Source organism: Miniopterus schreibersii (genome assembly GCF_964146895.1).
Source record: "Miniopterus schreibersii genome assembly, chromosome: 18".
Classification (NCBI taxonomy): domain Eukaryota; kingdom Metazoa; phylum Chordata; class Mammalia; order Chiroptera; family Miniopteridae; genus Miniopterus; species Miniopterus schreibersii.
Window position 1 is genome coordinate 28,834,589 of NC_138121.1, and position 16,624 is coordinate 28,851,212.

The 16,624-nt window shown below is 54.3% G+C and overlaps 2 protein-coding genes across 6 annotated transcripts in view; both read left to right on the forward strand.

The window, feature by feature from the left end:
• Positions 1-7,002, forward strand: part of ZC3H18 (zinc finger CCCH-type containing 18) — a 55,511-nt gene extending 48,509 nt beyond the window's left edge. For all 3 annotated transcript variants that reach the window (XM_081118004.1, XM_081118002.1, XM_081118003.1), the window contains 8 exons: positions 241-342; positions 1,599-1,742; positions 2,081-2,140; positions 3,304-3,464; positions 3,702-3,901; positions 4,552-4,645; positions 5,299-5,395; positions 6,103-7,002. In XM_081118004.1, coding sequence (XP_080974130.1) covers positions 241-342; positions 1,599-1,742; positions 2,081-2,140; positions 3,304-3,464; positions 3,702-3,901; positions 4,552-4,645; positions 5,299-5,395; positions 6,103-6,310 — 1,066 coding nt within the window. In that variant the 3' untranslated portion in view covers positions 6,311-7,002. The remainder of the gene's footprint in view (positions 1-240; positions 343-1,598; positions 1,743-2,080; positions 2,141-3,303; positions 3,465-3,701; positions 3,902-4,551; positions 4,646-5,298; positions 5,396-6,102) is intronic.
• Positions 7,003-7,224: 222 nt separating this feature from the next.
• IL17C (interleukin 17C) lies at positions 7,225-14,945 on the forward strand. 3 transcript variants are annotated; one of them, XM_081119117.1, is made up of 4 exons: positions 7,225-8,216; positions 8,749-11,060; positions 13,274-13,611; positions 14,171-14,945. In XM_081119117.1, the coding sequence occupies exons 2-4, from the start codon at positions 10,965-10,967 to the stop codon at positions 14,430-14,432; spliced, it is 696 nt and encodes a 231-aa protein (XP_080975243.1). In that variant the 5' UTR covers positions 7,225-8,216; positions 8,749-10,964; the 3' UTR covers positions 14,433-14,945. The 3 variants fall into 3 exon arrangements, with proteins under 3 accessions (XP_080975243.1, XP_080975244.1, XP_080975245.1); XM_081119118.1 differs by lacking the exon at positions 7,225-8,216 and having other exon boundaries at positions 8,639-11,060; positions 13,277-13,611; XM_081119119.1 differs by lacking the exons at positions 7,225-8,216; positions 8,749-11,060 and adding an exon at positions 12,747-12,954 and having other exon boundaries at positions 13,277-13,611.
• Positions 14,946-16,624: the final 1,679 nt, after the last annotated feature.

Genomic DNA, 16,624 nt, shown 5'->3' on the forward strand with positions numbered 1-16,624 from the left:
CCTCAGCACTCTCCTTTCCCCTCTCGTGATGTATGTTATGAAATGACCAAGAACTGTCTGAAACACATTTTTATTTTTTATTTTTTTTTATTTTTTCTTTTGAAACCCATTTTTAAATCTGAGGCAAATAAGTAGAAATTCATGATGTCCTTCTCTGAATTTGTGACGGCGTCCCCAGCGTGCTCAGACTTGGCCAAGGGTGCTGTGGTGCTCCCTTCTCACTCCTCTCTTTACTCCTAGGTCCCGGTCCTTTTCCTCGTCCCCCTCCCCGTCACCGACGCCTTCCCCACACAGACCTGTCAGAACCAAGGGGGAGCCAGTTCTGCCTCCTGGGAAAGCAGGGTAAGTGCCCAGTGGTCAGGCTAGGCTGGCAGCATGCAGCTTTCTCCCTCCCTCTTGTCACATATGTGGACAAGCCCATGGGAACTATAGATAGGACCCCTAGAGGTGGGCGTGTGGACCTAGGGGCCACATACAGTGCTTATGCTCCAGCACCCCTGCTTGGAGTATGGTAATGGCTGTGCTCCTTGGGGTTCCAAGTAAGTGCAGCACAGTGAAGTCACCAACTCCACTCTTACCAGGCAGGCAAGTGGGAGGGTGTTCCCCCCGTGCACTCAGCAGTGCATAGTCAAGAGCAGGCTGCCAAACTCCATCTCGTCTTCACCTTCTTTGCTGCTCCTGGAATGTGTGACTAATGGGAGAAGTTAGAAACATACAGACACCTAATTTCTACAACATCTGACGTGCAGTATTTCCACCAGGCACTTCAGGGAGGTTGGTTAAATGAATCCTGCCATGTAAGGGGCAAGGCAGCCTCTGTGTGAGCAGACTGGGCCTGTGTGCCTGCCATGGGGCCTGTCCTTGCCATCACAGGCCCTGCTTCCTGACTTGTTCTTGTAGTTACTTGTTTAGTGGGGAAATAGCCTCACACCTACTGTGTGGCCCGTGTTAAAGCTACACACTGCAAGATTTTTATCCTAAATGGAGTGAGCTAAAAGGCCTCAAAAACATTTAGGAAATCCTGAGCAGCTCACTTTTTTCTGCATTTTATCAGCATGGATTTTGATTTGGCACAGATTTGATTCACCCCTGACATTGCTGAGCAGCTTGCTTTTAACTAAGACTTTGTTTCCTGCTGACATCACTTTGTTGACAAGGTCTCTGGAGCATGCTCTGTGCTCCATCTGAATCAGGAGTACTCAGCACCACTAAAACAACTGGCAGAATGTTTTCCCATGCTGATAGTAGAAAAAAGCTTTGGGGGCTGTTTTCTTGACTGCAGTGTGGTTTCCACATGTAAGCGTGCCCCAAGCACCCTCGAGGGGCCACCCCCACATGCAGGGCAGGTCTGGGAGAGCATGGTGCCAGCTCTTGGCTATTCTTGAGAGCCCTCAGATGAGCCATCTTCTTGCTGCCAATGCACCTCCAGCTCCTGCCTGTGAGGGGAAGTAGGGCTGGTACTCTGTAGCTTCCGAAACATTCCAAGAGCCTGGTGAGATATACGGCATCAACAGCCCACCTGGCCTTCCGGTGATGCCCTGAGGTTACACCCTGAGGCCCCTCTAGCAGGTCTGACCTCTTTCCATCTCATGACACAGAGAGAAGGTGATGAAGAAGCCAGCCCCACCTCCAGCCCCACCACAGGCCCCCAAGACCACTGCCCCCACCCTTGAGCCTGCCAAGCCAGGAGACCCTCGTGAAGCCAGGAGGAGGGAGCGCCAAGCCAGGACCCCCCCCAGGAGGTGAGCACACCACTCTCAGGGAGCCTCATGGGGATTTCTGTTTCTTTGGTGCTGAAGTGGTGGGGGCACTTCTGGGCAAAACAATCCAGGCGCTCGCTTAACACCCAGAATCTTCCCTGGAAGGGGGGGCAGCGCTGAAGAGAGGTTTTTTTGGTTTTGGGGGTTTTTTTTGAGAAAAAACACTTAAAATAGAGCCCTACCCATTTCCAAGTCTGTGGTAATTTACTGGTTAAACATCTGTCTCGGGCCAGTGATTAGCCCTGGTTTTGAGGAGAGACTGTCTGCCCTTTGTCAATTCTGCAGAGATGTGAGTGGCAGTACTTTTGGTTGTGTTGCAGGCGGACCATCAGTGGCAGTGGCAGCGGCAGCAGCTACAGCGGTTCTAGTTCCAGATCCAGGTCATTTTCAGCATCTCTCTGGCCCCAGTCCCCATCAGCTTCTGCCCTTGCTCCTGCCTCCCAGTCAGGACCCAGGAGCCTTGGAAGAGGTTACCTCAGTGTGGGCATTCCTTCTCCCTCCAACAGCCTATGGCTAACAGCTGTAGCCATCACTCAGTGCTGTTCAGGGTTAGCGTGGCTGGCTGGCTCCACCTGGACGAAGAGAAGAAAACAGACTTACGCTTACGTAGTAGGGAACCTGGTCCATTGGCTCCAAGCATGCGGAGGGGCTGAGATGCCCTCTGTCCCCATAAGTACCTGACAGGCTTAAAGAAGCCAAGGTGCTTCCAGTTCAGTGGGCTTGAGAGAGGCTGGCTTGGAGGCCTCATGCTCGTTTTTGTACAGAGGGGTGGTTCCTGCCCTGGCCTGTTGTGCCTGAGGCAGCTGGGGAGAGGCAGTTTTTAAAAATCTGAGAAAATAGCAGAAAAGAATTCTATGTAGGTATTTAAAAGAAGACAGTATTGAATCAGTTCTTAGATTCCTTAAGTCAAACTTCCTCTTTTATTTCTAGGCAGCAGGTGGTTTATAAAAGATTTTCCCAAATCTTTCTAAACAGGTTTAAAGACCTAACCTTTAAAAAAAATCTGGGGCTCTCTTTCCCCCTCCCCTGTTCCAGCATCTGACAACCTTAGGAAACAGTGATTGGTGTTTTCTCAGAGCTAAAGAGATAGTACTCAGCAGGCACTGATGTAGCAGCTTTGTGCATTTCAAGTCCTTGCACAGCGTGAGCTGTGGCAGAACCAAGGACCCGTGAGATTGGCTGTCATTGTCATGCTTTCCTGAGACATGCTATGGGTTAAATCGGTCTCCCATCTAGCATCTGGTGTCACTGCAGGTTGAAGCTCTCCCTTTGTTGTACATCATTAACTGGGACTCTCAGTTCTTTCATCACTAACTCTTTGGTCACACTTAGTCATATGTCCTTGTCCAGCAATCAGCGTGAGTGTCTCTATATAAGTGGCACTTTAAAACTACTGAGAGTCACCTCTGAAATTTCAGGTTTGGTGGGTACACTGTGTTCCTTAAAACTGGGAATTAGGAAAAGTAGGCATACAACTCTCCCCCCCGGCCAGTCAACCCACCTTTAGGGCCACGCAGGCGCAAATGGGTTTGTATGCATCTAGGTCCCTGAGCGTGAGCAGCGTCTCCTCAGTGTCCAGTGCCACGTCGAGCAGCAGCTCGGTGCACAGTGTAGACTCGGACGACATGTACGCAGACCTGGCCAGTCCTGTGTCCTCAGCCAGCTCACGGTCCCCCACCCCAGCCCAGACCAAGAAGGAGAAAGGTATGGGGGCTCCTTGTGTCCTGGGTGTTGTGACTCCAGAGGAGAGGCAGGCCCTTCGTGGAAGGTGCACATAGCCTCGCTCAGCACTGCATGCAGCTGGTCAGACAAGAACATGGTGACCTCTCAGTTTGTCCCTGAGCACACCTGCCTGCTTGATAATGCACCCTTCCACCAAGTGGCACTCGGGAAACCACTATGTGGTGTCAGTGACCATGACCGAGCATTTCTTGTTGGCAGGAAAATCTAAAAAAGAAGATGGCGTTAAAGAGGATAAGCGGAAAAGGGATTCATCCACACTGCCACCCAAATCCTCAAAATCTTCCGCAGGCAGTAAATCCTCCCAGCAACCCACAACCCCCCAGCAGGCACCCCCCGGGCAGCCCCAGCAGGGTACATTTGTGGCACACAAGGAGATCAAGTTGACATTGCTGAACAAGGTGAGGCTGTGGGCACACTGGTGAGAGCTTCAGGGAACCATGTGCCTCAGGGTCATCCTGGGATTGAGACCGAGCGGGGACAGCAAATGGCCGTTTAAACTTACTGGCCAGATATCACCCCTGCTCATCCACCTGCCTTGATGGACAGCTCTATGGGAAATGGAGGGGCTCATGGGCACATGGTGCTATAGCACTTTCTGGGACACTAGAGCATCCCTGTGGTGGGTGCTCTCCCTGTCCCTGAGAACACGTACCCTTGGCCTTCCTTCCTGTGCCTGGGTTGGCCAGTTCCCGCAAGGCAGCACTGGGACAGAAAACAAAGCAAACTTGACTTCTGTGAGTTGATGTCCACAAGGCCCCGTGGGACTGAAGGGGCGAGAGACTGAATTTGCTGGAGTCCTGTCCCCAGCTCGTGGCCCCCACAGGGAGCACAGCATCTCTACTGGCATATTCACTACAGAGAATAAAGGCCCCAAAACCATGGGCCCTGCTTCACTCAGGGCTGCATAGGTGAAGAGGGAGCCCAGAAGAGGGGAGCAGAGAGCAGGTCTGGGTGTGAGGACAGCACCATTCTGTTCCTTTCACTGTTCCGCCTCGTGGCCAATAGCTCAGACCCTGCATCCTCACTGTGATCCCTCCCATCATTTCAGGCTGCTGATAAAGGAAGCAGGAAGCGATATGAGCCCTCAGACAAGGACAGGCAAAGCCCTCCAGCCAAGCGGGCCAACTTATCCCCAGACCGAGGTGAGCTCTATCCCTGCAGGGGCCTGACGGGTGGGCAGAGGGACCAGGACATCATCATCCATTACTTAAAAATATTGAGGACCTCAAGGAACTTCTCTGACCTTGTGAATTATCAACATTTACAATACTAGGAGTTAAAACTAAGAAATATTAATATTTATTTTTAATTAACAGTGATAAGCTACTATATTGGAGGGCTTTGGGTTTTTGTGGGTTTTTAATACAAATTTCTAATACCTGGCTGACAGACAACAGCTGGATTCTCATCTCTTGTGATAGCACAAAACACATGGGCTCTGGAAAACTCTACCCTAGGCTGTGAGGATGCAAAGGGTGGGCAGGGTCACGGTGTTACGTGAAAACAGTCTGACTGCTCAGTGGTCTGTTCAGATACTGACTCAGGAAACCTGGAACCCAAATTGGACTCCACTTTTGGGGTCTCCTGGGCCCTCACTCTGTGATGATCAGTGCCTCCCCTTCCTCCTTTCTCACCAGCTCTGCCCTTCTTCCTCTTCCTGTAAAAAGGAGGAAGCTGTGCTGAGCTGTAACAGCTCTTTGGAACGGGGTCACTAGCATGCAGTAAAGCTGCACCAGCCCTCTTTGCTGCCAGCTCCATGTATAACTGGGACCCTGGCCTTATGTTGTTGTCTCAGGTTCTCGGGACCGGAAGTCAGGGGGGAGACTCGGCTCCCCCAAGCCAGAGCGGCAGAGGGGCCAGAATTCCAAGGCTCCCTTGGCCCTGCCAGACAGGTGAGTGCCCGCCTGTGCCATGGCCACACCATATGGGCTCCTTTGCCTCAGGAAGGACCGACAGACCCAGAAGCAGCTGAGGAATGTCTTAGATCTGGAGGCAAGAAGGCAGCTCCACACGTCTCACTCTACCCCACCACTGGCCCTGGAGTGAGGAATGGCCTCAGCTCATAGTCTGAGGTGGGGGGGAGGTTGGGAGGCAATGATTGCAGCTCTTTTGTACCTTCCATTTCAGGCACAGGAAGTAGGAGAGTAGTTTTCTTTTCTCAAGAAGTTGGCCCTTAGTCCCTCTGCACCTGCACCATGCAATTCGGGGGCAAGGGTTGGATGAGGGATGCAATATGGGGAGGGCAAAGGCAGGCACAGGACTCAGAGAGCTGTACAACCCCACACACACACCTGAGCCCCACGGCCTCAGGGGTCTTCCTAAGTCAGAGGTGTGGGCTTTCACCTCACCACAGAGGGAGGTCACATACAAGGACCAGAAGCAGAAGGGACAAGTTAGCAGGGTGCTGGGCTGGACCCTGGATGCTGCTCTACCATGGGAGGGACCTCCATTCACTGGGGAAAGGATGCCTTCTGCCTGGCAGGTACAGCTTACAGGGTCCAGGCCCCAGCCTGGGCCTCGTGTGCCCCAGCTGGCAGGAAGCTCTTGGCGGAGAGGGACAGCACTCGGACATCTCTAACAACCTCCCTCACCCTCACAGGAAGCGTCAACTGTCACCACAGTCCAAGAGCTCCAGCAAGGTCACAAGTGTGCCTGGTAAAGTCTCAGATGCCGGTACCACTGCCTCCACAGGCACCAAATCAGGGAAGGCCAGCACGCTGTCAAGGCGGGAGGAGCTCCTAAAACAGCTCAAAGCCGTGGAGGACGCCATTGCTCGCAAGCGGGCCAAGATTCCCGGGAAAGTGTAATGGGCCCTGCGGGCTCGGCTCCCCTACCAGAGGCAAAGACTCATGTGTTTTTATAAATAGGGTAAGCGCAGCCATTTTGGATTTTGCAGTTAATGTCTTATTTTGGCTGTGATTCTTTTTAAAAATTAAAAAAGAAAAAAAAAGTTTCTCAGCTGGAAAAGAAGCCACACACAAGTAATGAAGATGACGCTGAACCTCAGCCTTCTCCCAACCACACTGACCAGTCCCTTCCCAGAGCAGAGACAGGCAGGCAGATAGCACCGAGCGAGGACATGGCACAGTTTTATGTAAATTTTAAGTCCCAGGTGCCGGGATCAGCCAGCCCATACATTTTTCCTCCCCGTCTTCTTTTCCTCCCTCTGCTAGTCAGGCGAGTTCGCGCCCTGCTGTGTGCCGTGTCCTCACCATGCGGCCCTCCTACTGTGGACAGGAACACCGAGTGCTACTGAGCAACCTCTCCCCCGTCCCTGCCCTTCCCCAGGATCAAAAAAATATATATATTCTTGACTAAAGTCTGACTGGGAAATATTTCCTGTCTTTTATTTTAAGCATCAAATTGTTTTAGTTGATTTGAAAATGAAAAAAAATACAGAAAAGACCAAAAAAAAAGGCCAAGGGTATTGTTGGGCGTCTGTCTAATGTGGAGGGTCTTTTTTTGAGGGGTCTCCTAAAATAAAATATTTTGATAAGCAGCTGTCTTGCCCTGGTGGTGCTGTTCGCATGTGCCTGGGCTCCACCCTCCACATGGCACCGGGCCTGGCCACCTCGTCACATCCGCTGGGCCCACCTGCTATTTAGGTGTCCCTGGCTGATGGAGGCTGAAGACATGGAGCTCCCCCAGAGGCCCCTGTGCGATTTCCTGGGAGCCTACATCCTGGAACAGGAGTTGCTCCCTTGCCTGTTACCCCAGGCACTCTGCCCTCTTGCCCTGGCCCCCAGGGAGTGCTATGCCTCAGTTTGTTTGTAGTGGAACTGGCCCTGGTGGGGCTTCATGAGCACCTATCCCAGCAAAGGGCCCTGGGATGGAGAGGTCAGGAAGAATGCTCCTCAGGCCAAGCCAACATCTATCCCCAAAGCCAGTTACCCACTCAGAGCCTTTGATGTGCCACCCAGTCCCCACTGTGCACAAATCAAAGCTTGAGAAGCCCTGGGCCCAGGACCACTATATCAACTGGTTTTTTTGTTTTGTTTTTCTGAAATGTCAACAGTTCTGAGAGCAGCATCCCGCAGAGCCCCGGTGGGGCCACGACTGGAGGGGTGGGCCAAGTGTTTGCTCAGGGTCCTTCTTGGATTAAACTCAGAGTGGTACCATGGGCCTCGGGGTGCCCTACTGCCCTCGGGTTACCATAAAGCAAGTACCATAAGAACTTGCAGACAAAAAGCCCCCTAGAGCCCGTGCTGCTGCCCCCAGTTCCAGTTTTGCAGGAGGGCACTATGGGGCCAGTTTCAGGGGGCAGCAGCCTGTGGTTATCTGGTTGCGTTATCTGCAACCAGCCTACAGGGTGCATTCCACAGCAGTCTGCCCAGCAGCTATGTGGCAAACTGGATAGGAAAGCTTGGAGAGGACTAATGCCATGGGCTGGCCACGCAGCCAGGCCTCCTGAGTATACTGTTTTGCATTTCGTGTCCATCCCCCTCCCACAGCACAAGACACCAGATATCTCTTCCATCATGGCAGCCTCAGTCAAGTGTCTTCCACAATTTTTAAAGGCTTATCTGGTTTGCCATTAGGTTAAAGCCAGGTGCAAAAGGAACTATTTTCTGAATGAGTAGCTTTCAAGGACATGGAGTCAGAATCCTGGACACTTGAGTGCCAGCCTGTCCCTGTGAGTTCTGTGCCCTACGCCACTGGGCTCTGCAATCCAGCTGGGCAGTGACTTGCCCCTCAGAAGCCAGGAGGCCACAGGTGAGCCCACTACGCAGGTCTCTGCACTCAGCTCTTCTTGCTCACCTGACCAGCCCCTTCTGTTCCCAACAGGCTGACCTGACCCTGACCTCTAACACCTATGCTGGAGCCACAGCAATAGGTCCCCTCAACCCAGGCTAGGTTTAAACTAGCAGCTTTCCATTTGGTGTGTGGAGTCATGGCTCACCTGGGCTAGGCTGGAGCAGGTGCCTGTCCTGGGAGGGGTGAGAGCCACACCCTGAGCCAACTTTTCCCCCTACCAAGGTCTAGTGGAAAAAACATTACATGCCTGGCATCTGAGAAAGGGGAGAGGCCTCTATTGTTGGATCTTTGCCTTCCAAGGAGCTTGGTAGTTAACATGCAAATAGTGGGAATAATTACTAGTATCTCAAGTTTCATCTCTGCCCACCAGACTGCTGCTCTTCAAGTGTCCAGACCACTGCAGGATCCCCTGCCCTCCAGTCCTCATTCTACCACTAGAGCGACTGCAGATGCTAACCTGCCCCACTGCTTGCCATTTCTCCCACCCTAGGACATTTGCACATGCTGTCCAGATACTGGAACTCTGACCTGACTGACTCATCCGGTTCCTCTCAGCTCAGGCAAGCTGGCCCCACCCCTCAGTCCCTCCTTTGTCTGCTGCCACAGTGCTGTCCTCAAGCTGTCACCTTTCCTGAAGTATAACCCCGAGGAAGCGTTTGGCTCAAAGCTCCTAACACTGGCCCTTCTCAAGGGAAGGGGCCAGGTCTTGATTTCCATCTCCCAGTCTCAGGGTCAGGCCCCTGCTGTTTCCCTCAGAGCGTGGGCCTCCACCTGCCCCTTCTGCCCCCAGATTTGGCCTCCTTTCCCCAATCTGCCAACTCCCCAGCTCCATGGCAGCTCAAGAGCAGTAGTCATCCTCGCTCAGCAGGAGAGGCTTGGGAGCTCTGGCTGAAGGCCAGGCCCTGGCTGTTGCCCTGAGTGAACAAGCAGGGAGCCCCCACGCTGGACAGCACCCCCTATGGGGCCATGGACAGGATGAGGTACAGAGTTCCTGACAGTGCAGTGTGGGAACAAGAAAACGGGGCTGTGTGATAGACTGACCACAGGTAGGGCTGCCTGGGGCTGTGATTATACAGGCTGTAGTTGCAGGGAAGGGGGAGCCCATGTTGTCACCCCCACTTCACAGATAACAGCCCTGCTCCCGGGTCTCCCTTCAGGATGTGTGAAAACTTTAAGCCTGGAGCCCAGAGAACCTGGAGCAAACCCCTCCTGCAGGCCCACTTGGCTGCTTCTGTCCAGGCAGGGCTTAAGGGCTCCGAGCCACAGACTGGGCCACACTCTAGGCACCTGGTGTGTCTGTCCCTGTGTCTCCTGTTTTTGCCTTCCTGCCTTGGCCGCTGCCCTTTTCTCTCTCCCCTGCCTGCCTTCAGCCAGTCGCTGTTCCTGTATTTGTCTGTGACTCTGCACTTGTCGTCTTCATCCATTCCTCCTGCATCTGAGTCCCCTCACACATCCTTTCTGCATCTCCATCCTCTTGGTTATGTCTCTGGGACTTGGGGGAGTGGTCATTGGGGGTGTGGTTCAAGTCCGGGACACCGCCTCCAGGATGCTGTCCAGACTTCCTCTGGTGGTGCCTTTCCACTCTTGCCCAACCTGGGACTTCTGCACTTGCCTCAGCAGCCCAAGAATGAGGCACCACCCCAGTCCGCCCTGTGCCCTCCTACCTCCGCCCTGAGGGACCCTGTACTCCCAGTCCCTGGGCTCTCAGTCCCTGAGCTGGCTTCCTTAGTGGGGGAAAGGGCACTGGCCTTTATGACCCCGCAGAACTGCGCTGGGAGGGCCCGAGGCCCACCGTGAGGAAGGATGGGTGTGAAGTCCGGGACCTAGTTTCCTCCACCCAGTGCAGCACCCACCCACCCACCTGGTCAGCTGTTTAGAACAGAAACCAGAACACAGAAGATACAGACACCCCACGGGGGTTGGCCAGGGCAGGGGAATGCCCCCCCTTCTCTCCCTGGACCCAAGCATCCAGTGCATTCCTGCGGGGTGGGGACAGCCAGGAGCCCATACAAGCAACAGTAACCACCTTTTCATTTCCTAATTGAGCACCTGCGTGAATGCAGCTGGACTTATCAGCCCAAAGGAAGTGATGCTGCTTCCCAGTAGTCTCCCTTGGCTCCTCGGCTCCAGGCCTTCCTGCCACGCCAGCCTGGACCTCCTAGTGGCCCTGCATGGGGGACATTGTCAACCTGTTTTTCCCATGAGGGCGTCTAGGCTTATCTCCCCTTTGTTCTGCCATATTAATGGAGCACCTAGGTGCCAGGGCAGGATGTGTTGGGGACATGGTTCCTGCCCTCAAGGGGTTCACACTACCTGTTGGGGGCTACAGAAGGGGCTGGAATTTTTCAGAAACCACCGAGGGCCCCAGCAAGGAGGCAGGTCTCAGTTCAGCCTAAGGAGGGTCTTTCTCTCAACCTGACAACCCACAAAAAACATCCTGGTAGAGGGTGTACTGGGCTCAATTGTGTCCCCCCGAAAAATATGTTGAAGTCCTAGCCCAGGTACCTGTGAGGAATGTGTCCTTATCTGAAAAAAGGGTTTTTGTAGATATAATTAAGGCATGAATCTTGAAATAAGATCATCCTGGATGAGGGTGAGTGTCCTGAGAAGAAGACAGACACATGGGTGGGGGTAGGCATGTGAACATGAAGGCCAAGGTTGAGTGATGAGCCTACAAACCAAGGACTCCAAGGATCACCAGAAGCCATGTGCAGCTGGAAGAGGCAGGAAGAATCCTCACTGAGACCGCAGAAGGAACCAACCTGCCAACACTTTGTTTTTGGACTTCTGGCCTCCAGAACTGTGAGAAAATAATTTTCTGTTGCTTTAATTCCCTGAATTTGTGGTTCTTTATGATGGCAGCCCTAGCAAACTAATGCCAAGGATGAGCTCCCCATTGCAGGAAGCATGCAAGCAGAGGGTGGATGGGTAGAAGCATTGTAGGGAGGAACCATCCTGGGGACTCAATGCATCTATTCATCCATCCAGCCATCATTCAGAATAAGCAGAGAAAGCAGTCATGACACAGCACCTGTTGCCAGGGCATTTCCATCCAGCCATTGGCCATCGCAGGGTAGGACCTCCTTGAATCCTCACCTGCTCCCCAGGAGGGCAGCTTAGCCCTGTTTACAGGTGCAGATACTGAGGCCCAAAGAGAGCAGTTCCTTGCCCAGAGTCACACACTGCTGAGTGGAGGAGCTGGGAGAGCCCACATGACCCTCAGCTTTCTCCAGGCCCTCCTCTCTCAGGGGGCCTTCATGCCCAATCAGGTTTGCAGTTTCAGACTTAAACACAAGGTGCTGCATTGGTATACACAGTCTGGCACCTGCCAGCAGGCGAAGAAAGACACTCGCCCTCCACCTCCAGACCCTCCTCAGCTGGACATTTTAGACTGATTTGAGAAGACCAGATAAGGAAAGTGCCCAGGGGACCCCCAGGCAGGCCCTCCCCAGGATGGTGTTCAAACCCCATTCAAAACTTTGCAAGATCTGGCTCCAAACTCTCCTTTTCAGGATAACAAAGGCACCCCTGGCACCCCCTTTCCAGCTAGCAGCACTGAGTGGGTGGGATGCCGGTGAGCTCCTAGGGCCTCCTTACATAAAGCTTCCTAGGATAAACTCCAATTTAAACTTTCCAGGGCACGCCTTGACCTGTGTGGCTTAGTTGGTCAGAATGTCCTCCCCTACACCAAGAGGTGGCGGGTTCGATTCCCAGTCAGGGCACATGCCCGTGTTTCAGGTTCAACCCGCAGTCCAGGCGTTTGTGGGAGGTGGCAGATCAATGTTTCTCTCTCCCTCTCCCTAAAAACCGATCAATCCAATCAATCAATCAATCTAGTTTTCCAGGCATTTTCACCTCCTCCATTTCAGACATTTTTGCTTGAACTTTTGATTAATTAAAAACCCACAGATGCCCAAATACAGGGTGGCAAAAGTAGGTTTACAGTTGTTTGTGTGGAAAATAATGCGATAATTAATAAACTCTGTGTTTCACATATTCACAACTATAAACCTGCCTTTGCCCCACCCTAAAGAAACCTGAAGATGCTCACTGGCCCCAGCCCCCCAAGTCTCTCCTGGAACTCCTCCCACCTGCAGGTAGAGGCAGACACTGTTGTTCACCTGTTGATCATAGTTAAAATATGGGACCAGCCTCATGTCCACTGACAGGACAGGAGAAAGCAACTTGGAGGAGTTGCTTTCCAGGTCCCCAGGTCCAGACAGCAAAAACATACAAGTGGAATCAGAGAAGCAAGCTGCAGAACACTCAGCAAAAACCCTTTACAGAGTGTTCGAGAATGTTACATAAGCAGGACCTATTTTCAGCTCCATCCACAGGTGCTTAGCCCCAGGTAGGGTCCCTTTGAGTGGGGGAGGGAGGGTAACGATGTGAGAGGGGGTCTAGAGTAAGGGGTGGGCTTCTCGGGCCCTGGGCTGAGGAAGAGGGGACAGTCAGTGGGGACCCAAAGGGAGGGGAGGAGGAAGCAGAGGCTGGGCACTTCCCAAGGAGGAAGTGATGGTGCCAGAGGATTTTCCCCAGGTGTGGCCAGAGGTATAAAGGGCGCTGCCAGCTGGCCACGGCCAGGCCTGCCACCTGGTGCACCCCAGGACCGCAGCCAGGTGTGCTTGGGACTGTCGCCAGGCACACACCAGCTGCTCAGCGCCCAGCCACCACCGCCACCGCCACCAAAAAGATGGTGAGCCACCTCGCCTCTCCCCAAACCCCCACCTGGAAGGTGCCATCTGGCCCAGGACTGGCAGTTCCCTACGCTCCGAGCTAATGATGTTGGGATGGGGTCCAGGAAGCCTCCCAAATCTGGGGCAGGAGGGAGCCAGGACCCAGGAGGAGCTCTGGTTCACTGGGGAGTTTGAGGGACTAGCCCCTCTGGGCCTCAGTTTCCTCAACTATAGAGAGTGGGCTATACCCCATCTTTCCACAGGGAACAGGGCAAGCTGGGGTGGAAGGGAGGTGCCTTCTTCACTGGGCACTCCCTAACCACACACCACTTGTTTCAGCAGCTCCTCCCCGGCCTTCTGCTTCTGATCTGCCTACCTGTCAGCCTGGCTCCCCAAGGCTCCCCATTCTGGGGAGGCCCCCACATCCACACCCATAGGACCCCACGCTGCTACTCAGCCGAGGAGCTCTCCTTGGGCCAGGCCCCCGCACACCTGCTGGTTCGAGCTGCCAAGTGGGAGCAGACTTTGCCTGTAGCCCTGGTGTCCAGCCTGGAGGCAGTGGGCCACAGGAGGTGGCAGAAGGGGCCCTCAGGTGGGACCCAGTGTCCAGTGCTGCAGCCTGAGGAAGTGCTGGAAGCTGACATCCACCAGCGCTCCATCTCCCCCTGGAGATACCGGTGAGGGCTGTGGGGCTCCCTGGGCACTAGGATCCCCTCTGTGTGATGTTGGGCTACTCCCTCCCCTTTCTGGGCACTGGCTTCCTGATGAGCTCTCTGAGTCTCAGTGTTTCACCAGTTAAATGGGATAAGCATCCTGATCTCCCTCCAGCCAGGCCCCTGCCCCAGAGGGTGAGGCTCCATCAAATCAGCTCCTCCTTGCTACTGTTGTCTCTGAGACCTTAGCCCAGACCTTGGGTACCAGGGTCCCCTGGGAAAGTACTGGGGCCCCCATTTGAGCCCCTGCAGGGGTTGGACTGGGCTCAGAGGGCAGGAGGGCTCCTGGAAGCCCCCTACCCCAGCTTCTGTGCTCTAAGAGGGTACTGGAGACATGGGGAATCACCACTTATTGAGCACCGACTGCATGCCAGCCCTGTCGACTCCCTGCAGCCTGATGCCTCAGCTCTCACTCAGGCCAGGAACATCCCTGAGCGTGTAGGGCAGCCATGGGGTATGACAAGGAAGGAGAAACAGGCCTGCTGAGACCCTCAGCAGGGCCTCACCAAGTCTCTCCTTGCAGTGTGGACATGGATGAGAACCGCTACCCACAGAAGCTGGCCGTGGCTGAGTGCCTGTGCAGGGGCTGCATCAGCACCAGGACCGGCCGCGAGACAACAGCTCTCAACTCTGTCCTGCTGCACCAGAGCCTGCTGGTGCTGCGCCGCCAGCCCTGCTCCCGGGACGCAACAGGGGTGCCCACGCCTGGGGCCTTTGCCTTCTACACAGAGTCCATCCGAGTGCCCATTGGCTGCACCTGTGTCCTGCCCAGGGTGGTACGGTGACCGCTGGCCTCAGCTGTCCCCCTGTGCTGTGGGCAAGGATCGCCTCCCAGACTGGACAGTGGGGATCTCTCTGGAGAGAGGGCCCCTCCTATTTATGTGTATTTATTGGTTATTTATATGCCCTGGGTGGCCCTGCTTCTGCTCCCAGGGTCCCTGGGCAGGTACCAGGGCTCCAGCCTCTAGTTTGAGGGAACAGTGGAGATTGGGCACTAGAAGGGCCAAGTGATCCTGTGCTAGTCTGCCCCCTCTCAACACTGTTACCCTTTCACACAAACAGTGGACAAGAAGGAACCTTAGTCTTCTTCTAGAACTTCTTAAAACAACAGAAAAGGTGTTCTGATGGCCCCCACCTTCATGGGCCCCCCAAACCCTTCTTCCCACCACCCCTGTATTTCTAAAACAATTATTTATTGTAAATGTAAATATGTCATTAAATTGATAACCCCCAGAGCACAGCATCGGATGGCAGAGACTAGAGTGGAGGCACCCTCCTCACCCTCATTCCTGCTTGGCCCTCACACCCAGGTGGCCCTGCAGGGGCAGCCACAGACCCCAGACTCTGGTGTGCCCAGAAAGGTCTATGCAAGAACCCAAGCACAGCAAGGGCAGGGAACGAGTTTGAATAGAGTGGAGCACAGTGTGCCCTGCTGGACTCCGTGGTTTCCACCCCCTGGTGATGATTCTGGGGCCTGGGAGGCCTCACTCCCACAGCCCAGCCATGATGTAGGCAGGCCCTCCTCTCCCAACAGGCCCAGCGTGTGGCCAAACCTATGCAATGACAGTGAACACCCTCTCCACCCCTGGGACATCCTCTCTGCCCCAGTGACAGGTACCTCTGAGGGTAACACCCAAGGGGCATCAGCTCAGGGGGCGCCTTTGCAGCCTGGGTGAGTGCCACCACCTTCAGGTATGAATCATGCTCCCCCAGCCCCAGCAGAAGCCCAGGCAGTTCCAAAGGCCACCTCATGGCCCCAGCACCCCCTTGGGCTTTTGTGCCCCACTGGCCACCTGGCCACCCGGCCTGTGCTCACTGCACAATGCACGTTACTGCTGGAGGCAGGTAGTGAAAAGGCCTAGGAGTGCATCCTCAGCAGCTGTGGAAGGGGCCCTGGGCAGTCTGTGATGCACAGGCCCAGTCAGCTCTAAGGGTTGACGTGGGGCTGTGGGGTTTGCAGGACAGTTGTCAGCACCTCCCTGACCACGGATTAACACCTATTGTGTGCAAGTGCCCAGGAAGAGGGGTGACCTTTGTCTTAAACCTGTAAGAACTATGGAATCAGCACATATATTTACTGAGTTTTTATGTGCCGGCACTGGGAATGGAGCAGTGAACAAAATGGACAGATCTCTGCCTGACCACACATGGGTGACTGACAACCACAGAACAAGCAGTATAGTGCTCCATCGTTGGTGACGAAGGAATTAAGGACAGTGATGCAGGGAAGGGGCAGGGCTGCAATTCCAAACAGAGGGTCAGGGAGGCCATGGAGGCCTCCTGAGCAAAGGCCTGGATGGCCAGCCAGGGACCCGTGTTCCAGGCAGAGGGAATAGTCTATGCAAAGGCCCTGAGGGCTGCATGCCTGTGTCTGAGGGTCGAGGGTGGTCAGTGTGGCTGGAGCTGAAGAAGCAGGGAGTAACTATGGGACCAGGGTGTGGAGAGTGTCTGTCCTGGACTGTGGGAGTCTGAGTTCTGAGTAGGTACTCAGAAGGTCAACCACAGTGCTGGAAATGGCCTGCAGGGGACAGGGCAGAGCAGAGAGGTGACAAGTAGATTTATGAAGATGGAGCCTGATGGGGTGTGGGGGTGCATAAAGGGGTGTCAAGGGAGCCTGAGGTTTTATTGTCCTGGAAGGCTGGAGTGGCTGTTTCCTGGGGCAGGGCTGGTATAGTCCTGGAACACTATAGGACCCCAGTTCTGAAAGTAAGATTTGCTGAGAGCAGGGATAACAAGAGGCAAGGGGTTTAGGGGCCTGTCTAGACTTTGGGGGAGCGGATACCTGGGGAGAGCCCACTGAAGGAGTTTCCAGGCTGGGAAGTGAGCTGAAGCCAGACAAAGCTTGGGGGCCACAGGGGCTCCCAGCTGGGGAACAGGCAGTGCCCAGGAGGACCACAGCTGGCCCTGTCCTGGGGGTGGGCAGGGGTACAAGTGTCTGGCATGTGTGTTTGTAGCCTCAGGACTGGAGAGGCAAGGG

Coding starts and splice junctions, on each gene's coding strand:
- IL17C (XM_081119117.1), top strand. CDS start 10,965: ATGTGCAGCTGGAAGAGGCAGGAAGAATCCTCACTGAGACCGCAGAAG. Junction 11,061..13,273: donor GACTTCTGGCCTCCAGAACT/GTGAGAAAATAA, acceptor CACTTGTTTCAG/CAGCTCCTCCCCGGCCTTCT. Junction 13,612..14,170: donor ATCTCCCCCTGGAGATACCG/GTGAGGGCTGTG, acceptor CTCTCCTTGCAG/TGTGGACATGGATGAGAACC.